The following is a 24,440-nucleotide window of genomic DNA, read 5'->3' as shown; positions in this document are numbered from 1 at the left end:
AACTTCGGCATTGATTCATGCTCACTCAACTACAGACAGACGGTGGTAATGTCAGATCCAGTGGTTCCAAGCAAGGAATTCAAAAATAACCAAATGAAAACATATGGACAAACACAATGGTTAGTTAGTGGCTGAGACCAGGTGGTTTCTGGCGTCACTTGTCAAGTCTTTGGCAAGGATGGCTCATGGTCGTTCAACTGGTTTGACATGAGTGCTTATGGCTGGGGATGGTGACTAGATGCGAAATGATATGGGCTGTCCGGTCACAAAGCAATATCACATTTTTTTTCTTTCAATATTCCGTTTTTAATAGCAAAAGAAGTTCTAGCATTCTTTTTTTGTTTGTCAGTTGTGGAGCTCCTAATAAGCTCTGAGTAGCTTAGGAGCTAAGCATTACAAAGACAGAACTCAGAACCACTAGATTACTAGCTTTACTTGTCTCAAATTTATATCATGGCATAATCTCCGTATCAAGATGACTTTAACATCAATATTGAGGTAACATAATTTACATCAATAATGAGGTAACATAATTTACACCAATAATTAGTCCCTCGTCAAGAATGAGGGACTAAATATACTCCCTTGTTTTGGGATACCTTCTTCAAAATGACACTGCTCATTAATTTCTCTGAAAGTTGTAACTGAAATTTCATAACATCACATAAATTACAAAATTAGCAAATCTGCATACATATATGATTGGTAACAAAGTGACATGCATGTAACTAAATAACACTCACATACTAACCACTAGGGTTTGGCCTAATCATCTGTAGCATCACCAAATTATGGCCCCCCTATGTAGAGGTTTCTCATCCACCCTTCCAGCTTCTGCATAAACCCATGCAATTTCATGCTCACCCAACTGCAGAAAGTGTTCATGTCAGAGATAGTGCTTTCTTACGAGTTATGATAAACTCATATAGTGAAGTAAAAGAACAACAAAGTGAAGCCACATGGACAAAAATACCTACTGTGACTACCAGTTGTTTGCTAAAGTAATACTCCCTCCGTCCCCAAATAGATGGCGCATAAACTTGGTCAAATAGTCAACGACTTCTAAATCTGATCAAATATATCGAATAAAATATCAGCAACTACAACATTGAACAAAGCAATTATGAAAATATATCTAATGATGTGTATCTTGATATTGATTTGGTATTGTTTATCTTCATATTTTTGTATATACGCTTGGTCAAATTTAGAAAGCATTGACTTTTTGAAATAACTTATATGCCATCTATTTTGGGACTGAGGGAGTAGTAATTAATTAGCATAACATTAATATATTAACTAGTAAGAAAAAATATGCCCATTAGTGTGCTAGGACTTACCACGTCCTTCTTTTGTTTAATTAATTGTATGATTTGAGTTATATTGACAAATTTGCTTCTGAATCATGTATAAACTGACAGATGATGATTGACTGTTTCCTCCATCTGTTGTATTGATCTGTTGAAACTAGTGAGATTGTAAGCAGCAAGATCCATTTATAATCATTGCCCATTAGTTTTGGATTTATGGCGCAAAGCTAATATTCATCATAAAACCAAATCAGTTTCATCATCAAACATATATTCATACTATATATATTTGATTTTGTAGATACTAATGTATGTTTCTAAACTTACCTAAAACTTTAATTAGTTTGGAACAGAGGGAATAGCATGCAAGCGCTATTCTGGATTTAGTGCCATTTAGAAGGCGATATATACTAATACAACTTATCCTCTAATCATTTTACTCTTTGTCCATAGCCATTGCATGCCCTTTTCCTTCTCCACTTCACGTGTCACTTCTGCCATTGATCCCTCTACTCTTCATACAGATGCAATTGTTTACTGCTGCCCTTTTCTTTCCACATCATGCATGCATGTGTCACTTTTGCCACGTATCCCTCCACCCTTTCATAAAGATGCATTTGTTAACTGAGGCCACTAAAAGGCCTCTTTCAAACGGAATAATGTCTTTGGAAATATATAGTCCGAATTGACTCACCGAGCATTAGTCACTGAGTACTATGCTTTGTAGAGAATGTCCAAAAAACATCCGAGTCACAAAGTTGGAAATATCGAAACCAGTTTTTTCATTAGAAATATAAATATGTTTTAGTTTTCCACGCGGCACACATTCCACGTCATCACTATTGTGCACTGGGAGCAACGAGGGAACCTTCACTCCGAAGATTTCCGATACTTCAATATGTGGTACAATATTTTAGTTCTTTTATCCGAGGTAAATGATGGTTGAAGTATGACCGTTTTTATTTATGTTGTCAAAAATATACAAGAAATTATTATGTAATTCTTGACACCATGACCGGGAAGTGAAAGCCCTTCAAAATTTCTACCTCCTTTTATGTATAGGAAGATGAACAACCCTGAAATGAGTAATAAAGCTAGTGCACATGCCTTTTCATTTGCGATGCAACAATATATGAGTGCTGGATGCTTCAAATCTATATCAGTATGCTTTTTAGGTAGTTGCATCATGCATTCTAATAAGTATACACGCACTTTGGAACTGATAAAACACCTAGTTTGTTGCAATTACTGTGTTCTGTACAGTGTAATTTTTTGCTGTTCTGAAGCATGATGTAATCAACTTGTTAGACCTAAAAAAAATTGCTGCTGGTTTTTGACCTTGATTAAAGCAAGCGAATAGTGCGGCCTCCACATAGTGAAACATAAGCAAAATATTATTTGCTTTAGTGGATACCTATAAGTCGTATCTGAACAAATCTTATGACAGTGAAGGTTTGATGAGGTGTCCTGACAATGACGTTTGATGACGTGCCCCTAGCCCCGGATGGACAAGCAATAGTATTTAAGCAACCGTCTTTGAAGTTCTAACAAATGAGAGCAATGGGCAAGACATCACCTTATGTTGTTTCCTTTCTCGTAAGGTTTATCTATGGGGTTATGCAGATACTCACCAAAGTTGCTTTTAACCAAGGTACAAGTACATACGTTCTTGTTTTCTACAGGCATGTAATAGCTACAATGGTGTTACTCCCCATTGCTTTTGCAACTGAAAGGTATGCAATTTTTTGGCTGCTTCTTTGCCTGGATCTGGATTTCATCAAGGAAGCATGCACTGACATTTATTTTTGCAGGAAAACTGCCCCACAACTGTCACAGAAAGTCTGTCTGAAGCTATTTGTGCATGCACTATATGGGTAGGAAGTATAATGCAGAAGTGTTGCCTATACTAGATAAAAAAATGTATTTGCAATGATGTACTCCCTCCGTCCGAAAATACTTGTCCGAGGAATGGATGTATCTAGATGTATTTTAGTTCTAGATACATCCATTTCTATCATTTTTGCGACAAGTAATTCCGGACGGATGGAGTATTATTTTCATAATTTTGTATTTTAGTGGAATGGGTATATTCATGTGAAGAATTGTGACTTGGAGTTGTTAGACATCTTCTAATACCCTAATTATTTCATTCTGTTAGTTATCCAAACTTTATATGTTTGAAGTTCTTTTATGTGCATCCATGTACCCTTGTGATATAAAAAATACTTTATTTTCATTAGGTTAATCCTCAGCCGTTTTGGTTACAGTGTAGTATACCCATCACCTTCATCAATTGCAAGCCGGCCTTTCCGACAGAGAATTTCAGTTATATCATATTTAATCTATATTTCTAATTGATCCTCTTTGTGGGAAAAATACTATTTAGTTAGGTTAACTGATTTGCTTTCGACAGAAATATTATGCAAAGCTAAGAATTATGTAAATAGTTACTGTGTAAAATCATACCATTTTTATTTGTTCTTACAACTGACCCTTGTCATTTCATAGTTATCTTAACTGTTTCCTTTTCTTTATAAATGTTATACATCTTATACTGTAAGTATGCAAATCTTTTACTAGTAATTTTCTTTTATTTCATTTCCCCAGGGTGTCTGCTTCTCTAAACATATCGTTTGTTGGCCTCAGTTATGCTTCAGCAACTTCTGCTTCTGCAGTACAAAATATCCAACCAGTGTTAACTTTCTTTTTGGCTCTTCTGTTAGGGTATGTGTTTTTAATGATGATTGCATTACAAAATTTTAAACATGTCATAAAGCTAAAAGGGGGGTAGCACAATGCACATAGCTCCCGCTTGCGCATGGTCCGGGGAAGGGTCCGACCACTTTGGGGCAACAGCTTTACCGCTGCGCCAAGGCTCCCCTTCACATGTCATAAAGCTAATGTTAGTAAATTTGTATTTAGGATATCCATACATAAGTAACATGAATATGTTATATACAGAAGAATAGCTTGCATAAACACCTGATTATTAGAATCAGTGGCGGGCATAGTTGAGATTGTAATTTAGAGATGTTTTGCAGCCTAACGAAATGGTTATATTGTGATGTTTATAACTCTTCATGTTAAGAACACAGGAAAGAAAAATATTCCTTTTGCTATGGGAAACTACAATTGTTCATAAAAAGAAATATAATAATTAATTCAGTTCTACATGTTCTATTGATAGCAAGATCATCCTAGGCCCTACCAAACCTAACCCGGCCGGTCCTAAACCAGGCCCAAGCTTGCCTAACCATTTTTCGGCCAGAAACTGTAGCGGCCTAGTCAAGCCCAATTGTGCAACAGCTGGGCCCAGCTTCAATCAAACTTTAGATAAAGGGTGGAGATAACACCTTTGAGTGATAACTTTTCTCTCATTAACTTTCCAGCCATAAGATAGTTACAGAGATTTATATTTATTTATAGTGGGAGTGCTAATCAATTGCCATTGTTTATGTTCGCGTGAAATCTGAACTAGAGATAGTCCTAAGGTGCCGGTAACCCTGGGTAAAGTATCGGTTCATCAGATAATTGTGTACCAGTTTATTGTTTTGCCCAATTGACACTATGGCAGGCATATAATTTAATTGTGTGCCATTGTCAAATTTGTTTAAGTGTGCTTCTTTGAGTTTAGTAAAAAATATTTGTGGTAAAATAAAATGTAATCGTACATCATGTAACTGAACCATTAGTTGTTGATTGTTTTTGAAAATAGCTAATGAACCATTAGTTGTGTAAACCTACTTTTGTGTAGATGTGAGTGCTTTGATGAACTTGGTGCCGCAACAATAGTGGGACCTGAAAAATAAGTATGTTTTGTATAGAATGTGAACTCTTATGATTACAACAAAAAAAAAACTGTGGATCAGTTTGTGATTTGTTGTTCCACTTATGGTAGAATGGAGTCCTTGAAACTAAGGAGCTTCCATGGGATTGTGAAAGTTTCTGGTATAGTGCTTTGTGCCAGTGGTGTTGCCGTACTAGCGCTATACCAAGGACCTGAGCTCAAATCTATCATCCCCCACCCTCTTTTTCATCACACAAGTCAAGTTGATATCCATCCCTCAAGGAGCTGGGTACTGGGAATTCTCTTGCAGGCTCTTGCAACTCTACTGTTTGCTCTTTGGACGGTGTTTCAGGTATACATCACACATTCATGTTCAGAAGCTAATTTGTTCACCCTAAATTTGGCATGCATGTTGCATTCTAGGGCCCTTTGCTGGAGGAGTATCCGTCCAAGTTGCTTAACACGACCCTGCAGATTTTCTTTGCGACCGTTCAATCTTTTTTTATGGCTCTTGTGATGGAGAGAGATTTTTCAAGATGGAAGCTGAGACTGGATGTAGGCCTTGTCGCGATCGTCTATTGTGTAAGTATAAGAATCCCCTCAACAGGAGGCAAATCATCAACTGATTAGAAGACTCTTTTTAAAATACTGACTTGTGAAATTACTTTTACATTGCAGGGCATAGTTGTTTCCGCATTTTCAAATTACCTGCTGATCTGGTTAATTGGCAAGTGCGGCCCGGTATTCCTGGCCATGACAGTACCCCTAACTTTTGTTATCACCATTGTTCTGTCACTTCTCATAGGAGAAGCAGTCACCCTTGGAAGGTGCATTGTCTTAATGTTTGCTTGCTAGACAGAAGACCTACACCACCAATTTTTTTTTTTTTAGAATTTTCTTTTCTGATGAACAGCATAATAAGTGGCGTGCTGATGGTCGGTGGTCTGTACAATGTTCTCTGGGGGAAGAGGATAGAGCAAGTAGCTCTCAGCAAGCAAGGAGGCATCGAAGCAAATGCAGCAAGCTTTGATTTGGAGGAACAAGAAAGCGGCGCACCAGAACCAGCTCCATTAACGCGAGATTCGATCAAGCGGTGTGAAAGAGAAGACTGATGTGTGGCAAGCTTTAAAACTCCGAGCAGCAAGCTTTCTTATTAGGCATCTGCCTCAAGCGATCCCCCATTAGGCAGCTGTAGGATCGTTTGACTTGGAGATTGTGGGGAGTGGTAGAGCAATGGGTTCTCTTCCTATCTTAGTTCAAGTGCATACATAGGCAGAGATACATGAACTTAGTAGTCAAAACTCAGACAATTAAGTTCTAGCTTGAGTTTCACGGGTTAGTTAAATTTGTACTAGCATGTCGCTTTAGCGGGCCTTAGTGGAATGTCGCTCTGCATCCTTATATGTAATCACGACAATACATGCTTCGACTGTGAGCAACTGTAATCGTTTTCTTTATTAGTGCTAAGTTTTACAGATGTTGTTCTAGATTCTGACTTTCTGCCATCTTGCACAAGTTTACACATCCAACGAACTACAAAAAAAGAGGCAACTGTAATCCTTTTCTTTCCTAATACCCTTGTTTAAGGATTTTTAAACCCCCCATAATTGGCATTGATTGGCTGTTGGAGAAGAGTCATCCCATGGATCTGAAGTTGGCATTTATCTCTGAAACCAGAACAATATAGTTTACTATCGAAATAGCTACCGTAATTTCACAAGGCATTGGACCTTTTCACATATGTTGCTGATCCTTTCTTCTTTAATTTTCATCTTTACTATTCTCAGTTTATTCAGAAATGAGTGTAAATTATGCTTCACATATACTTCGCTTGCCTACATAGTATCCATTTGTATCCATTTTTGTGACAAGTAATTCCGGACGGAGGAAGTATATTTTTTGTTTTATCTTATCATACAATCTGCCTTCAGTTAGGGCTCCATATAAACATGAAACAAAAATGATGAAATATTTACTGCCATCAATTGCCTCAGTGAAACACCAAAACAACAGTCATGTTGTATAGAAGGTATACATGAAAAAGGGCATACCTTAAGAGTCATCAGCCTGTCGGGAGTTATCTACCAGACCCATACTGTAGTTGCTTGGCAAACTAACACGGCAGATGGAGATATCTATGATTTAAGGGGATCTTTGCTGCAGTCTCGAAAAACAATGTCAGACCAGGAAGAACACCAACAAAAATGTAAGTCATGGGAGTTGACTAAGAGCCAGGTGTTGTTTCTGACAGATGGTTGTAAGATGGGTCCCTGGAAATGCAAAGTAACATGAAGCACTTATAGATAGATGCATAAGTATGACATAAAAAATTCTATTGTTTCAGTGCTCAAGATAAAAAGAATTGGATTCAATATTTGGCATCCCTGACACGCTCAAAGGCCCATACCAATACTGTTTGATAATAAGATTCAACAGAAACTATTTTATGAATAAAAAAAATATAGATGTGTGAGCAATAAACATGGTACCATGAGGTTACTACTCTCAAGAAGTTGTATAGCTATAGCTGAAAGCTCCTTAACTATTTCAAAAGAGAAATGTGAGATGGGACTGTTAGACCCAGTCCAGAAGTTGACACATTTTGTAAGATCAATTATTAGATATACTCCTGAATTAATGGCATATAGTATTTTCATGTCAGAAAGTTATACAGTGGAAGGGGTCACCCCCTCCATTACTTTGTGTATAATATAGATTTCCTCCTAGAACGTAAATAATATGAAATGTCTCTTGACATCCTGTTATAAAATGAGAAGACTAATTGGGGCTCAATTTAGGCAACAATTGAGTCGCCTGCTATCATAACAGAACAATCATAAGGATATAAAGTACATTTTGTTGCTCTCTTAGAGGTACACTGAGTTAGATCAAGATTTACTGTAGTATCCACAACCAAGAAGAGTAAAAGTGCGCTGAATATTTTCCACATGAAAAAAAGGAAGAAAGTACCTGTAAGTTCGAGATATGAAAGTGAATGAAATCTGGGGAAAAAAAATCATCTCAGCGAAATTGATAAGGTTACCAAACTATATTGCATAGAAACATAAACTTTTAAAAGGCACACCATTAATGTAGTTCTTATATTTAAATATGCCTGTAAGTTCCTATAGAGCTATAATCTGCCGTCTTGATAGCACAAAGGAACCCCCCTAGAAGTATATTGTCAGGCAGCAAGTCCTACAAAAGAAACCAGATGCCACTTTAGAGAATATTTCCCAAAATCAGAGCTGATCAGCTAATACATGTTCACACAATTCATACTCAGAGCAATTCTTACGGCACAACTGACGAGTGCCACTCTGTTTCATCAGCCAAAGCTACCAGTATACTCTCAATCTTTCAATAGGTAAAATGAAATGGTGGGACTACTTACCCCCTTGTAGTTTCCAGCAGTTTCACATCATTGAGATAATTCATTTCTCTGATAAATTCGACTTTGTGTCCCTAAGATATATGGAGTGGGAACTTCAGTTCAACACAAGTATGCTTAAGAATTACTCAAATTCAATTCGTGCAGAAGCAACGGGCTGGCCAGCCTCATATTTCTCGTGAGGTCAATGTAACTGTCATTACAGTATCTACCTTATAGTGTTTGAGTGAAAGTGAAAACTCAGAAGTCGAACATGTATCTAATAACATCCTGTTTATCTGACCAATCAGCTAATTTCGATCTGGACAACTAAAATAATGAAGAAGAGACATGCTTCGGTACACCCCCTAGTTCATTTCGTGTCTTGAACACCTGCAGAGATGCATTATATGTTTTGCTAGGGCACTCTCAACAAAACGTCAGCAGTGCAGTCTCTTTGGCTCAAGTATCACCAGTAGTCTTTGCAGGAACATGCTCCATCCTTGAAATGGTGAAACCGAATCCGGTCCCTAACAATGATCTCAACACCATAGAGCCCTGTTATGAGCTTGCTGATAGTATGGCAGTCTTTGCACACCCTAAGGTTCTTCAGGATCCGAATAGGCGCACCAGCTGTCCCCTTGAGCAAACCAAACGATATGGCTAGCCGCTCGCTGTGCAAACGGAGGGCGGCACCCTTGGTATGGTCCATGCCAGCAACCATGCGAGCCTCTGACAAGTCTGGCTTGTATCCAGAGGACGCAAGCCTCTGTCCGATCTCGTCCAGCTTCGCGTATATCTCCTCCGACTGGGGGTGTGACGTGTCGCCTGCGACAAACTGATGAACCAAACCATCCATTTCAATGGAGCTGAACCCTGGCTCCTTTTTGAGACCCTCGTCGCTCATCAACCGCCGGACCATGCCCACATCGTTCCACTTCTGTGCGAATGCGTAGACCCTCGAGAGCAGGACGTAGACACCGCTGACAGCATCATCCGGAACATCAAGTGCCAGCTTGGCCATGGCCTCGCTAAGCTCTAAGCGGGCATTCTGCCTGCAGCATGCGTCTAGTAGGCTCCTCCAGATGATGGCATCAGGCCGGCAGTTCATGCCGGACACAACATCCAGAGCCTCTTCGATGAAGCCAGCTCGTGCCAATATGTCCACCATGCACCCGTAGTGCTCGATCCTCGGCCTGATCCTGTACTCGCCCACCATCATGTCGAAGTATCTTCTGCCTTCCTCCACCATCCCGCCATGGTTGCACGCGCTAAGAACCGCGACGAAGGTGATTGCGTTGGGCACAACATTCTCCACCCGCGTCATCCGATCAAACAGCTCCACGGACTCGCGCACGCATCCGTGGTTGGCGAGCGTGAGGATCGCCACGTTCCACGACGTGACGTCCCGCTCGGGCATCCGGTCGAACACCTGCCGCGCGAGCTCGACGGCCCCGCACTTGCCGTAAAGGTCGACGAGCGAGTTGTTGATGAGCACGTCGCGGGACACGTCGCCGTGGCCCCCGAGCTCGCGCAGCAGCAGCGCGTGCGCGTAGACCCCGAGCGAGAGCGCGCCGGCCCCGGCGCACGCGCCGAGGACGCTCTGCAGGGTGTAGGCGTCGGGCGCGAGGCCCGTGTCCCGCTGCATCTCCCTGAAGAGGTCGAGCGCGCCGAGGTGGTCGGCGTTGCTGGCGAGCGCGTCGACGGCGGTGTTCCAGGAGACGAGGGACTTGGCGGGGATGCAGCGGAAGAGCGCGAGCGCGGCGTCGGGGAGGCCGCAGGAGGCGTAGAGGTGGAGGAGGGAGTTGGCGACGACGGTGTGGGCCGGGGCGAGCGCGAGCTTGGCCGCTAGCGCGTGGAGCTGGCGGCCCTCGGGGAGCGCGGAGAGAAAGGAAGCGGCGGAGAGCGCGGCCGGGAGGGAGAAGTGCGGGGGCGGCGGGGAGGGGGAGGCGTGGAGGGAGCGGAAGAGGAGGAGCGCGCGGTGGGCGTGGTCCGCACGGCGGGAGCGCGCGAGCGAGCGGAGGAGCTGGACGGAGGAGGATGAGCTGGGGTGAGAGGAGGTGGCGGGGAGCGGCGTGGCGGCGAGGGAGGGGGCCATCGTTGGCGCTGCGGCGGCGAGGCCGAGTCGGGCATGGCGCGCGACGGCGGGAGGCTGGTGTGGAGGATATGGTGGTGGTTTGTGTGGACGGCTGCGCGCGCCGGTTGGCTTTCTTCTTCTTTTCTTTAAAAAAAACTCTTGTGATTTTTTTGAGTGACACACTTAGTGCTAAAAACGTTATTATGTTGTGGGACGGGGGGAGTATTTTTTAATATGCCAACAATGCATATCGATATTTGTTCAAAGAAATGGAGTAGGTTTATACGGGGAAACAAGTTTGAAAATTGTGATTCAGTTCATATGAAGAAAGAAAGCAGATCGAGAATCGTGATCCGATCAACGTACGAAACCAGATCGAAAACCTTCACAAGTCCAAAACAATAAAACACACACAAAGATCACTAAAAGATTAATGACATAATACATTAAGGACATCACTAGGCAACACCAAGAGGTTGTTAAGGTAGCACTCCATGTCAAGAGAGAGGAGAGAAGCAAACTACATGGTACAATACTGGAGAGCTCCACCATGAAAGCATCGAAACTGTCGATAGGGGTAGGCCGCTATTGGTCACACCCAGGAATGGTACCATTACACACCCCGAACCACGACCACTCAACGAAAGAATGGTGATTGTCAATAACATAAAGAAGTGAGGATGGGAGAGATTTTGACGCACGCATGAAGGGGAAGCGCTATGTCACGACGAGAAGGGTGGTCATAGACCAAGGGGTTGATGATGCAATGGGTGTGAAGTGACCTGATATAGAAGAGTGCCACTAATGAAATTATCTCCAAAGGAGGATGATCATTGCCGAAAGTGGAGTGTAGATGAAGGATACACGCAACAACAAAAGAGATGACGGTATGGGACGACGTGGAGAGCCCCAAGAGGTCCCTGCGACGCATCACCAACACCCGTTGCAGAGGCCCTCTTCGCCCTCAAAGGCGGGTACTCCAACATTCTTTGTAGGAGTAGTTGTTACACCATCTTGACAAAATTGTATACATTTTGTTGGACTAACCTATTAATTCATTGCCTACCGCCAGTTTGTTTTTTTTTGCTCGTTTCTGGATTTTGCTGAAACAATATTTCTCGCGTACCAAAAAATAAAGTAAAAATACAACCAAAAGATTGAACATCAAGAGACACTAGAGGGTGCAATAAGCAGCAGAGGGGTGGCCCATGGGACCCACAAGGACTGTCCCTAGGCCACATCGTAGGTGCATGTGGGCCCACTAGGACATGCCTCGGCCGCCTCTCAGTCGCTTTGACTTTATATCATGTCAAAAACCCAGAAAGATTTAAAGATTAATTTTATCACCGTCATCACGTGTTTCGAATCAATTCAATTTGGAGGCCTTTTCGGGTACTCTGTTGGAGGGGTAATTCACTGTCAGATTTATATTCATCGACCTCGTCGCTCCGATGCCCATGTGTAAGTAGACCTCCTTGGTATATGGGTCCATACCAGTAACTATTGGCATCGTCTCTCCCTTGTTCCTCAATACAAGGATCAGATGAGGTTTCCTACATGATCGTGATCAATTTGATGTAATTCCCGATGTGTTTGTGCCGGCGTGATAAACTATCACTTTATGATTCATTATACATGGATTTATATTGGTTTCTTTTGGTCCATTTCTACATGATTTACAGATGTATGTGATCTTCGATCTATTAGGCTTTCACTAATCATGATTAGATGTATAGTCTCCAAGAGGGGTTGGTGTATGTTGTTGGGTTAACTTTGCAAGTAATCTCTCGAAGTGACAAAAAGGGAAAACAAGGATTGTAGTGTGTTATTGCCACTAAGGAAAAAAGATAGTTTCCTAATAGTCTCAGTGGTGAATTGTAAATAAGGAGAATACCATATCAATATTATGACACCTAGCTTAGTGCAAAGCAGCCAGATCAAGAATACCTGCACATTTGCCTAACCCCAGAGTTTTTCATCTATTTTACTTAACACTTTATAAGATGCATGTTGGTTAACGGTCTTGGGGTGGAGTATTAGCTATAGGTGTAGTTGTATAATGGTCCATGGATACAAGTATGTAATGCCTATATGCAATCATGTCATGTATGATTGAATCATAAACACTGCAATTTAATCGATACACAACTGTAATATGTCACATCAACAATGTTTTTATGGAGATGTCGCTAGTGAAGGTATATATCTTCGTCCTTAATTCCCATAAATACAACCCAATCACTTTATTTTATGTTCCTTTACAGTATCAAATTTTACTTTCACTCTTTACAAAAGTGATTTCCAACCCCACAATACGTTATTTATTATAACTAGCGAAGCTAGTGAGGTTGACAGTCTCACTAGTCTAAGTTGGGGACCAAGAGAACTTTTCTAATTTTGTGTACGTACTAATCGTTGACTCGCCAAAGCACTACGTTAATGAATGTGTTTCTTGAAGAAACATAACATGTGGAGAAGCATGCTATCAACTTCAAGGGTTCACCCCCCCCCCCCCCGACATGTAGTGTTGAATCGACATCGTGTCGGAGAACGTTGCATGGGAAACAAAAAAAATTCTACGCACACGCAATACCTATCCATGGTGATGATCATCTATGAGGGGGAGAGTGAATCTACATACCCTTGTAGATTGCTAAGCTGAAGCGTATATAACGCGGTTGATGTAGTGGAACATCTTCGTGATCCAAATCACGGCCCGTCCCACAATCTCATCACGATCCATCCTGATCTAGTGTCGAACGAACGACACCTTCGCGTTCAGCACACGTACAGCTCGATGACGATTCCCCGCCTTCTTGATCCAGCAAGAGGGGCGGAGAGGTAGATGAGTTCTCCAGCACGGTGGCGTGGTGGTGGTGGTGGTGAACTAATCCAGAAGGGCTTTGCCTAAGCACCGCCGAACTAGACTAGAGGAGAAACAAATCTAGAGAGAAGTAGAGGGAGCACGTGGCAATTAGGGTTAGGGTTGCCTCTAAATACTCTAGTATATATAGGAGGGAGGGAGGGAGGGGAGGAGGCAGCCTCAAACCCTCAAGGTTTTGCCGAAATTGGAGGTGGAGGAGTCATACTCCAATCCTACTAGGAGTAGGATTCCTCCTCTCCACTTGGAAACCCTTTCCTCCTCTTCCACCTTTGGGTTTTTTCCTTCTCAAACCTCATGGGCCTTAGTGGGGGCTTAGTCCAGCCCACTAGGGGATGGTTTGTCTCCTCCCACAGCCCATGAGGCCCCTCGGGGCGTGACATCCATCCCGATGGTCCCCGGTACCCTCTCGGCACTCCCGGTACACTACCAAAGTACCCGAAATTTTTCCGGTGACCAAAACAGGACTTCCTATATATCAATCTTTACCTCTGAACCATTTCGGAGCTCCTCGTGATGTCCATGATCTCATCCGGGACTCCGAACAACCTTCGATCACCAACACCTATAACTCAGCTATACCGAAACGTCACCGAACCTTAAGTGTGCAGACCCTACGGGTTCGAGAACTATGCAGACATGACCTGAGGCACTCCTCGGTCAATAACCAATAGAGGGACCTGGATGTTCATATTGGCTCCTACATATTCTACGAAGATCTCTATCGGTTGAACCTCTATGTCAAGGATTCAGTTAATCCCGTATGTTGTTCCCTTTGTCCTTCGGTATGTTACTTGCCCGAGATTCGATCGACGGTATCTCAATACCTGGTTCAATCTCGTTACCGACAAGTCTCTTTACTCGTTCCGTAATACAAGATCAAGTAACTAACTCCTTAGTCACATTGCTTGCAAGGATTGTTGTGATGTTGTATTACCGAGTGGGCCCCGAGATACCTCTCCGTCACACGGAGTGACAAACCCTAGTCTTAATCCATGCCAACCCAACAGACACCTTCGGAGATACCTATAGAGCCCCTTTATAGTCACCCAGTTACGTTGCGATGTTTGATACATACAAGGTATTCCTCCGGTGTCTCAGAGTTGCATGATCTCATGGTCATAGGAACATATACATTGACATGCAGAAAATAGTAGCAATAAACTCACACGATCATATGCTACGTTCATAGTTTGGGTCTTGACCATCACATCATTCTCCTAATGATGTGATCCCATTATCACGTGACAACACTTGTCTATGGCTAAGAAACCTTGACCATCTTTGATCAACGAGCTAGTCAACTAGAGGCTCACTAGGGACAGTGTGTTGTCTATGTATCCAGACATGTATTTGAGTTTCCAATTAATACAATTCTAGCATGGATAATAAACTATTATCATGAACAAGGAAATATAATAATAACCAATTTATTATTGACTCTAGGGCATATTTCCAATAGTCTCCCACTTGCACTAGAGTCAATAATCTAGTTCACATCACTATGTGATTGTAATGAATCTAACAACCATACAGTTCCGGGCTTCGATCACGTCTTTCTTCGATCAACTTATCAGAAAATCTACAGTGCTCCCACTCACTTCTTTGGAAATACAAGTTTCTCATAAACTTTGTATAAACCAAAAACTATGATCATCTTATCAAAGCATATATTCCAACTCCGAGATGCTTGCTCCAGTCCATAGAAGGATCGCTGGAGCTTGCATACTTGTTAGCATCCTTAGGATTGACAAAACCCTCTGGTTGTATCATATATGACCTTTCCTCAAGGAAACCGTCGAGGAAACAATGTTTTGACATCCTATCTGCAAGATTTCATAAATAATGCAGCAACTGCTAACATAATTCCAACAGACTTTTAGCATCGCTACGAGTAAAAAAGTCTCATCATAGTCAACTCTTTGAACTTGTCGGAAACATCTTTGCGACAAGTCGAGCTTTCTTAATGGTGACCTTTCACCATCATCGTTTGTATTTCTTTTTAAAGATCCATCTGTACTTAACAGTCTTACGACCATCAAGTAGTTCTTACAAAGTCTACACTTTGTTTTCATACATGGATCCTCTCTCGTATTTCATGGCCTCCACCCATTTGTCGAATCCGGGCCCACCATCGCTTCTCCATAGCTCGTAGGTTCATTGTTTTCCAACAACATGACCTCCAAGACAGGGTTACCCTACCACTCTGGAGCAGTACATGACCTTGTCGACCTACGAGGTTTGTAGTAACTTGATCCAAAGCTTCATGATCACTATCATCAGCTTCCACTTCAATTGGTGTAGGCGCCACAGGAATAACTTCCCGCGCCCTGCTACACACTGGTTGAAGTGACGGTTCAATAACCTCATCAAGTTTGCACCATCCTCCCACTCAATCCTTTCGAGAGAACCCTTTTCTCGAGTAAGGACCCGTTTCTAGAAACAAACACTTTGCTTCCGGATATGAGATAGGAGATATACCCAACTGTTTTGGGTATCCTATGAAGATGCATTTATCCGCTTTGGGTTCAAGCTTATCAGACTGAAACTTTTTCACATAATAGTTGCAGCCCCAAGCTTTTAAGAAACGACAACTTAGGTTTCTCCAAACCATAGTTCATACGGTGTCATCTCAATGAAATTACGTGGTGCCCTATTTAAAGTGAATGCAGTTGTCTCTAATGCCTAACCCAAAAACTATAGTGGTAATTCGATAAGAGACATCATAGTATGCACCATATCCAATAGGGCGCGGCTATGAAGTTCGGACACACCATCACACTAGAGTGTTCCAGGTGGCATTAGTTGTGAAACGTTTTCCACACTATCTTAATTGTGTACCAAACTCGCAACTCAGATATTCATCTGTACGATCATATCATAGACATTTTATCCTCTTGTCACGATGATCTTGAACTTCACTACTCTGAAATTACTTGAACCTTTCAATAATTTAGACCTCATCAAAGCCTCTGGAGGCGGATGCTCCGCTGCTCCCACTCACTTTCTTGTAAATACAAGATTCTCCAACAACTTGTATAAACCCAAATGCCTTGATCACCTCATCAAAGCGCTTATTCCAACTCCGAGATGCTTGCACCAGTCCATAAATGGATCACTGGAGCTTGCATACTTTGTTAGCATTCTTTGGATCGACAAAACCTTCGGGTTGCATCATATACAACTCTTCCTTAAGAAAGCCATTAAGGAACGCCGTTTTGACATCCATCTGCCAGATTTCATCATCGAAAAATGCAACTATTGCTAACATGATTCGGATGGACTTAAGCATCGCTACCGGTGAGAATGTCTCATCGTAGTCAACTCCTTAAACTTGTGAAAAACCCTTTGCCACAAGTCGAGCTTTAGAAACGGTCACATTATCATCCGCGTCCGTCTTATTCTTAAAGATCCATTTGTTCTAAATAGCCTTACGACCTTCAGGTAATACTACCAAAGTCCACACTTTGTTTTCATACATAGATCCTATCTCAGACTTCATGGCCTCTAACCATTTGTTGGAATCCGGGCCCACCATTGCTTCTTCATAATCCGCAAGCTCATTGTTGTCTAATAACATGATAGATAAGATATGATTTTCGTACCACTCAGGAGTAGTACGTGATCTTGTCGACCTGCGAGGTCCGATAGTAACTTGATCCGAAGCCTCATGATCACCATCATTGGCTTCCTCCTCAACCTGTGTTGCCTCGACAGAGATTTCCCTCTGCCCCGCGCCACCATCTAGAGGGAGCAGAGGTTCCACAACCTCATCAAGTTCTATCTTCCTCCCACTCAATTTTTTCGAGAGAAACTCCTTCTAAAAAAAGCTCCGTTCTTAGCAACAAACACTTTGCCCTCGGATCTGAGATAGAAGGTGTACCCAACTGTCTCTTTTGGGTAACCTATGAAGACGCACTTTTCCGCTTTGGGTTCCAGCTTTTCAGGCTGAAGCTTTTTAACATAAGCATCACATCCTCAAACTTTAAGAAACGACAACTTTGGCCTCTTGCCATACCATAGCTCATACGGTGTCGTCTCAATGGATTTTGGTGGTGCCCTATTTAAAGTGAATGCAACTGTCTCTAATGCATAACCCTAAAATGATAATGGCAAATCGGTAAGAGATGACATCATAGATCGCACTATATCTAACAAAGTAATACGATGTTCGGACACACCATTATGCTGTGGTGTTCCAGGCGGTGTCAACTGTGAAACGATTCCACATTGTCTTAAGTGAGCACCAAACTCGAAACTCAGATATTCGCCTCCGTGATCAGATCGTAGGAACTTGATCTTCTTGTTAGGATGATTTTCAACTTCACTCTGAAATTGCTTGAAGTTTTCAAACGTTTCAAACTTGTACTTCATCAAGTAGATATATCCATACCTACTCAAATCATCAGTGAAGGTGAGAAAATAACGATATCCACCGCGCGCCTCCACACTCATTGGACCGCACACATCAATATGTAGGATATCCAACAAGTCACTTGCACGCTCCATTGTTTCGGAGAACGGAGTCTTAGTCATCTTGCCCATGAGACATGGTTCACACGTGTCAAGTGATTCGAAATCAAGTGACTCCAAAAACCCATCAGCATGGAGTTTCTTCATGCGCTTTACACCAATATGACGTAAGCGGCAGTGCCACAAAAAGGTGGCGCTGTCATTGTTAACTCTATATCTTTTGGTCTCAATGTTATGTATATGTGTGTCATCACAATCAAGATTCAATATGAACAAACCCCTCACATTGGGTGCATGACCATAAAAGATATTACTCATAAAAATAGAACAACCATTATGCTCAGAATTAAATAAGTATCCGTCTCGCAATAAACAAGATCCATATATAATGTTCATGCTTAGCGCAGGCACTAAATAACAATTATTTAAGTTCATAACTAATCATGATGGTAACTGAAGTGAGACTGTGCCGACGACGATTGCATCAACCTTGGAACCATTTCCCACGCGCATCGTCACATCATCCTTCGCCAGCCTTCTATTCCGCAATTCCTGCTACGGGTATCTAGTATGATCACATCTTACTTACGCAAAACCACAATGGTGATGTGCAAGTTGCTATTTAACATTCTCCAAGGACCGCCTCGGTCAAATCCGATTCAACTAAAGTTAAAGAAACAGGCACCCACCAGTCATCTTTATGCAACAAGTTGCATGTTAGTTGATGAAACCGGTCTCTCGTAAGCATACGAGTAATGTTGGTCTGGGCCGCTTCAATCCAACAATACCGCCGAATCAAGAAAAGACTAAGGAGGGCAGCAAATTGAACATCAACGCCCACAAACTCTTTTGTGTTCTACTCGAGATATCATCTACGCATGAACCTAGCTCATGATGCCACTGTAAGGGAACGTTGCATGGGAAACAAAAAATTTCCTACGCACACGAAGACCTATCATGGTGATGTTCATCTACGAGAGGGAGGTCGGATCTACATACCCTTGTAGATCGCTAAGCAGGAAGCCTTAAGAAACGCGGTTTATGTAGTGGTACAGCTTCGTGATTCAAATCACATTCGTCCCATGATCCGTTCCGATCTAGCGCCGAACGGACGACACCTCCGCGTTCAGCACACGTACAACTCGATGACGATCTCCGCCTTCTTGATCCAGCAAGAGAGACGGGGGAAGTAGATGAGTTCTCCGGTAGCATGACGGCGCGCCGATGATGGTAATGGTCTATTCCTGCAGGGCTCCGCCCGAGCTCCGCAGAAAACCGATCTAGAGGAAGAACTACGAAGTAGAGGTTTAGGGTTGCACGTGGCAAAGTTGTGTCACAAAAACCCTAAAACCTCTAGTATATATAGGAGGAGGGGAGGGGCTAGCCTTTGGTCTCAAGGGAGCCCCTAGGGCGCCGGCCGAGAGGAGGAGGAGGAGACTCCAACTCCAATTCGGTTTGGGGAAGGAGGAGTCCCCTCCTTCCTTCCCACCTCCCTCTTTTTTTCCTTTGATTTTTCCTTCTAGCCAACATAGCCCACTTCGGCTGGCCTCACCAGCCCACTAAGGGCTGGTGCGCCACCCTTGGGCTATTAGGTTCACTCTCGGGTGGGTGGGCCCCTCCCGGTAAAAACCCGGAACCCATTCGTCACTCCCGGTACATTGCCGGTAATGCCCGAAATCTTTCCGGAGGCCAAATGAAACAATCCTATATATCAATCTTCGTTTCCGGACCATTCCGAAAACCCTCGTGACGTCCGTGATCTCATCCGGGACTCTGAACAACCTTCGGTCACCAACACCTATAACTCAATTATACCGAAACTTCACCGAACAGTGTGTAGACCCTGCGGGTTCGAGAACTATGCAGACATGACCCGAGACACTCCCCGGTCAATATCCAATAGCGGGACCTGGATGTCCATATTGGATCCTACATATTCTACGAAGATCTTATCGGTTGAACCTCTGTGCTAAGGATTCATATAATCCCGTATATCATTCCCTTTGTCCTTCGATATGTTACTTGCCCGAGATTTGATCGTCGGTATCCCTATACCTATTTCAATCTCGTTACCGGCAAGTCTCTTTACTCGTTCCGTAATACAAGATCCCGTGACTAACGCGTTAGCCATATTGCTTGCAGGGCTTATATGTGATGTTGTATTACCGAGTGGGCCCCGAGATACCTCTCCGTCACACGGAGTGACAAATCCCAGTCTTGATCCATGCTAACTCAACGGACACCTTCAGAGATACCTGTAGAGCACCTTTATAGTCATCCAGTAACGTTGCGACGTTTGATACACACAAGGTATTCCTCCGATGTCAGTGAGTTACATGACCTCATGGTCGTAGGAATGAATACTTGACACGCAGAAACAATAGCAACAAAATGACACGATCACATGCTACGTTTATAGTTTGGGGTTTGTCCATCACATCATTCTCCTAATGATGTGATCCAGTCATCAAGTGACAACACTTGCATATGTTTAGAAAACCTTAACCATCCTTGATCAACTGGCTAGTCAACTAGAGGCTTACTAGGGACATTGTTTTGTCTATATATCCACACATGTATCTATGCTTTCATTCAATACAATTATAGCATGGATAATAAACGATTATCTTGAAACAGGAAATATAATAATAACTATTTTATCATTGCCTCTAGGGCATATTTCCAACAACTTCATCGGTCAGCCCGTGAATTCGCCTCCCCTCCGACTGCTGCTCTGGTGGCCGATGATAGGGAGGGGAATCCTGCTGCCTTAGTTCTAGCTAGTAGTTTAGGTTAGGGTTTTTGGTCATCGCAGATGCGACGCTCAGGCGGATGGTTGCGCTTCTTCTTCGAGTTTATCTTCCCAACTCCGATCCTCCTCGAGTTCGTCCATCTTGATGTAGACGACGAAGCTCTTGCGTAGGTTCTTGTTGCCTCCTTGAGGCGACGAGGTCCGGGTTTCTCGTTATGCGAGTGTGATGACAAGATTTGGGGTCAGTTGCTTGAAATCAAATATATTAAAGAGTTCAATGACGATGGTTGCAGCGCTAGGGTGCTAACCCTTAGGGGCACATGCACGAAGACTTTTCGGTTGTCATCGACAAGGTCAAGCTGCCTCCGATAGGGGAGCGGTGACAACGACAAGTTGACGGCTTGCGTTCTTCAGTGTAATTTTCATTATATTTTCAGGTGTTTTACACTTGTGATGAACGATTTATAATATATCATGATCTTTTTGGTTAAAAAAATCGTCCATGTGGTCGGTTTTTTTTTTTTTTTGCCAAGTCAGCTCTTGACTAGCGAGGTCTACTGGTAGAAAGCATACTCAAAACACTCTAATCCACCTATTAGAAGTTTACGCAAAATAATAATAATAATGTAGACATGGTGTCTTTTACCTAATTTATGTAGAAGTGTGTTTTCAAGGAACCTACACAATTAACTGTAGAAAACTCGGCTGGAAACCAACGATGGCCGAAATAAACCAAGACAAGATTGCAATCTGTGTATGTGGGCGAGCAAGCAAGTCCATCGCATGGATGGGAGGTTATCCACATGGGAGGATAAGATATGCCATGCGGCGGCACCGCAGTGGCTGGCACAAATCACCCACTTGGCTGGAGATAGATAATCCGCCTATCTCCGCTCGCCATCCCGACCAAGGCTATTTCGCCTTACACCGACCTCGCCATCGACTTACATACTTTTGCCGGCCGGAGCCACACGACCACAAGGAAGGAGCGAGCTAGCTAGCACCCACAAACAGCACCTGCTGCCGTCCCGATGGCGAGCACCAACATGGCGTCGGCCACCTCCAGATTCATGCTGGCGGCGGGCATCCCCAGCGGCGCCAACGGCGGCGTGAGCAGCCGTGTCAGCTTCCTCCCGTCCAACCGGCTCGGCTTGAAGCTCGTGGCCCGGGCCGAGGAGCCGACTGCCGCCGCGCCGGCGGAACCAGCACCGGCGGCGGACGAGAAACCGGAAGCCGCCGTGGCCACCAAAGAGCCCGCCAAAGCCAAGCCGCCGCCGAGGGGACCCAAGAGGGGCACCAAGGTACGTCAGTACACTACACTCCTTAATTTGTTGAGCTTCTTTGTGTGGACCGGCTAGGGCAATCGTGGCTCAGCTAGCTCTTGCATGAAATGAAACGATCAGGTGAAGATTCTGAGGAGGGAGTCCTACTGGTACAACGGGACTGGATCCGTCGTCACGGTTGATCAGGTAACCAACGATCTTGTTGCAATGGAATGCTTCTGTGAGCGAATTCGATGATCAATGATGAATGGTGCGCGTGTAGGATCCCAACACCCGTTACCCGGTGGTGGTGCGTTTCGCCAAGGTGAACTACGCCGGCGTGTCGACCAACAACTACGCCCTGGACGAGATCAAGGAGGTTGCTGCTTGAACGATCGAGGCTGCCGCGTGCCCAATCCAATGTTTGTATCAGTAGCTCGTCAAGTGGCGATGTGAATGTTAGCCTCACAAATCTTATGTGTAATACCTCTGCGATTATATGTATTTGCCTGCTTCCTCATGGACCTAATAATCTCCTCTTGCTTAAAATGATCATTTTTGTACAAAAGATCGGTTGTTCATGTTACCGAATGGCAACAGAGCAATACAGCATGCACAGTGCAACAACGTTCACAAAAGACATATCCACTCGATTACTGATTTCTTTTTAGTCGAGAACGGACATTGTTGTTCAAATTCTTTGAAACGAAAGGTCTCATATGGAATTCTAGAGAATCTGGCAAAAAGGTGGATTTTTTGGGGTTGTAGGAAACAATGGGAAAAATACCACATAGTTTCTTTAGAAAATTTGAACCTCTCGATCAATTATCCTGCAGTGAAAATGAGAACGGCACCCCCCCACCGGCCACCCCGTCTCCTCACCTCAGTCGGCCTCCCTCCTCCCTCCCCCTTCGCCGCCGGCGGCCTCTTGCCCGGGTGGCACCGGCGGCGGCGGATTTCTCTTCCCCGCGCGCTTGGAGGCGGAGGCGGGGCTCTCTCCTCCCGATGGCGGTGCTCCTAGGGCAGCTGCGCTCGGCGCAGTCTGGCTGAGGGCTCTTCGACTCGGCGGCGCAGGCGTTGTCTGCGGGGCGATGTTGGTGCGGCCATGGCCGGCGGCGCCCGCCCGGCCCATACCTGGGCCCCTTTGGGCCCCATCTGAGTTGGCGCGGGCCGGTTGTCCTGTGCGCGGCGGTGGCGCTCACTAGCGGCGGAGGTCGGGTGTTAACGGTCTTGGGTGGCGGCGGTGCGGTCTGCCCGCATGCTGCAGCGTGTGGACGGGGGCTTCGCGGGACCGTTTGGGCCCGGCCGGGACACTAGGGGCCTGGTTTGTCCCTATTGACGCATCCGGACGGTTGTCGCAGTGGCAGTGGAGGCAGTCCCCCCCTTTCCGGTTGCGTGGTTGTTTCCCCCAACTCTGATGTCCCTTCTTCTTTCGCTTGGCCTCATGTCGGTGATCTCTGAGCAATGATGAAGATGGTTCCAAGATCGTGGTGGCGCATGCTGGTGGGCGGCTAGCTGGGTGGAGTTCGACGGGGAGTTTGGGGTGGTGCTGGTTGTTTGGGTCGGGAGAAATCCCCTGGCGGCTCGTCCGCCACCAACGCGGTGACGTCTGCGGGCGCCGCCGTTCCTCCTTAAGGGGTGTCGGGTATACCCCTTCCACACTGTCTTATGCATACCGGGGGAAACCCTAGTGTAAAAGCACAATTTCTCCTAAGTAATTTCGGTGGTTGATGACGATACCCTTAGCGGACTAATCGTGGTGGCACAAGACGCTTATATTCCCCTCAGTAAGTGAAAGTGAAGACAATGCTTAGCTATTGATTTAGGGTTGGTGGACTCGAGTCATAGATAATCCCGTACTATCAAGAGGGGATCCGCGTTTGGAAAACTTGGGTGGAACACTATCTCTCATTCTTGCTCCCCATCCCTTTTCCGGAGCAAAGGAGATGCCGTGAATTAGTGCGGAGGAAATTGTAGAAGCGGTAGTACCGCTCTAGCGGTACTGCCGCCCACTAGAGTCGGGCTCTCTGCCGCTTGTTTTATTTCTCTGGTGTCGGGGGGGGGGGCGTTTTTATTTGTTTGGGCGGAAGTACCGCCCAGGGGGAGCGGTAGTACCGCTCCAGCGGTACTGCCTCACCTTCTGTCGTGCCCACTTCCGCTTAGTATTTTTCTCTGGTATCTTACCTCTCCACGACCAGGCTGAGCGGAAGTACCGCTCCTACAGGACGGTAGTACCGCCCCAGCGGAAGTATCGCCCTAGTGCACAATACTACCGCTTAGCTGGGCCAGTAGGGTCTAGTAACGGCCAGATCCCCCCATTATAAATAGGGGCCTTCTTCCCCGAGGAGACCTCACACCTTCCTCTCAAGCTCCATTTTTGCTCCAAAAGCACAAACTTGCTCGATCTCCCTCCATAGCCATCAACTCTTGTTGATTTTCTAGGGTTTGGAGGAGAAGGTCTCCCCCGACACTTCCACCAAGAGAAAAGTTGTCCCCCCCATTAATCTCTCGTGGATATTGTTACTCTT

The 24,440-nt window shown here is 44.3% G+C and overlaps 3 protein-coding genes and 1 long non-coding RNA gene across 5 annotated transcripts; 2 read left to right on the top strand and 2 right to left on the bottom strand.

Moving 5' to 3' along the window:
* Positions 1-418: 418 nt before the first annotated feature.
* Positions 419-8,166, bottom strand: LOC123453069. Of its 2 annotated transcripts, XR_006632696.1 has the most exons (4): positions 8,068-8,166; positions 7,149-7,367; positions 978-1,068; positions 419-868 (listed from the first exon to the last, which is right to left on the bottom strand). It is a non-coding gene; the product is annotated as an uncharacterized LOC123453069 (long non-coding RNA). The 2 variants fall into 2 exon arrangements; XR_006632695.1 differs by lacking the exon at positions 8,068-8,166 and having other exon boundaries at positions 7,149-8,056.
* LOC123453068 (WAT1-related protein At5g64700-like) lies at positions 2,807-6,596 on the top strand. Its single transcript, XM_045129831.1, has 7 exons — positions 2,807-3,043; positions 3,122-3,184; positions 3,918-4,034; positions 5,209-5,449; positions 5,521-5,679; positions 5,776-5,924; positions 6,011-6,596. The coding sequence occupies exons 1-7, from the start codon at positions 2,862-2,864 to the stop codon at positions 6,207-6,209; spliced, it is 1,110 nt and encodes a 369-aa protein (XP_044985766.1). The 5' UTR covers positions 2,807-2,861; the 3' UTR covers positions 6,210-6,596.
* A 460-nt stretch (positions 8,167-8,626) lies between the features above and the next one.
* On the bottom strand, positions 8,627-10,617 carry LOC123453067 (pentatricopeptide repeat-containing protein At1g59720, chloroplastic/mitochondrial). Its single transcript, XM_045129830.1, has one exon. The coding sequence runs from the start codon at positions 10,563-10,565 to the stop codon at positions 8,937-8,939; it is 1,629 nt and encodes a 542-aa protein (XP_044985765.1). The 5' UTR covers positions 10,566-10,617; the 3' UTR covers positions 8,627-8,936.
* Positions 10,618-21,540: 10,923 nt separating this feature from the next.
* Positions 21,541-22,461, top strand: LOC123453065 (photosystem I reaction center subunit IV, chloroplastic). Its single transcript, XM_045129829.1, has 3 exons — positions 21,541-21,951; positions 22,054-22,119; positions 22,196-22,461. Exons 1-3 carry the CDS (start codon positions 21,682-21,684, stop codon positions 22,301-22,303), a joined length of 444 nt encoding a protein of 147 aa, XP_044985764.1. The 5' UTR covers positions 21,541-21,681; the 3' UTR covers positions 22,304-22,461.
* Positions 22,462-24,440: the final 1,979 nt, after the last annotated feature.

The sequence above is a fragment of the Hordeum vulgare genome, chromosome 5H (genome assembly GCF_904849725.1).
Source record: "Hordeum vulgare subsp. vulgare chromosome 5H, MorexV3_pseudomolecules_assembly, whole genome shotgun sequence".
Classification (NCBI taxonomy): Eukaryota; Viridiplantae; Streptophyta; class Magnoliopsida; order Poales; family Poaceae; genus Hordeum; species Hordeum vulgare.
The sequence above is the reverse complement of the archived record's forward strand: the minus strand, read 5'-3'. Positions and strand labels throughout refer to the sequence as shown.

Coding starts and splice junctions, on each gene's coding strand:
- LOC123453068 (XM_045129831.1), top strand. CDS start 2,862: ATGAGAGCAATGGGCAAGACATCACCTTATGTTGTTTCCTTTCTCGTA. Junction 3,185..3,917: donor TTTGTGCATGCACTATATGG/GTAGGAAGTATA, acceptor TCATTTCCCCAG/GGTGTCTGCTTCTCTAAACA. Junction 4,035..5,208: donor TTTTTGGCTCTTCTGTTAGG/GTATGTGTTTTT, acceptor CACTTATGGTAG/AATGGAGTCCTTGAAACTAA.
- LOC123453067 (XM_045129830.1), bottom strand. CDS start 10,565: ATGGCCCCCTCCCTCGCCGCCACGCCGCTCCCCGCCACCTCCTCTCAC.
- LOC123453065 (XM_045129829.1), top strand. CDS start 21,682: ATGGCGAGCACCAACATGGCGTCGGCCACCTCCAGATTCATGCTGGCG. Junction 21,952..22,053: donor GACCCAAGAGGGGCACCAAG/GTACGTCAGTAC, acceptor TGAAACGATCAG/GTGAAGATTCTGAGGAGGGA. Junction 22,120..22,195: donor CCGTCGTCACGGTTGATCAG/GTAACCAACGAT, acceptor GTGCGCGTGTAG/GATCCCAACACCCGTTACCC.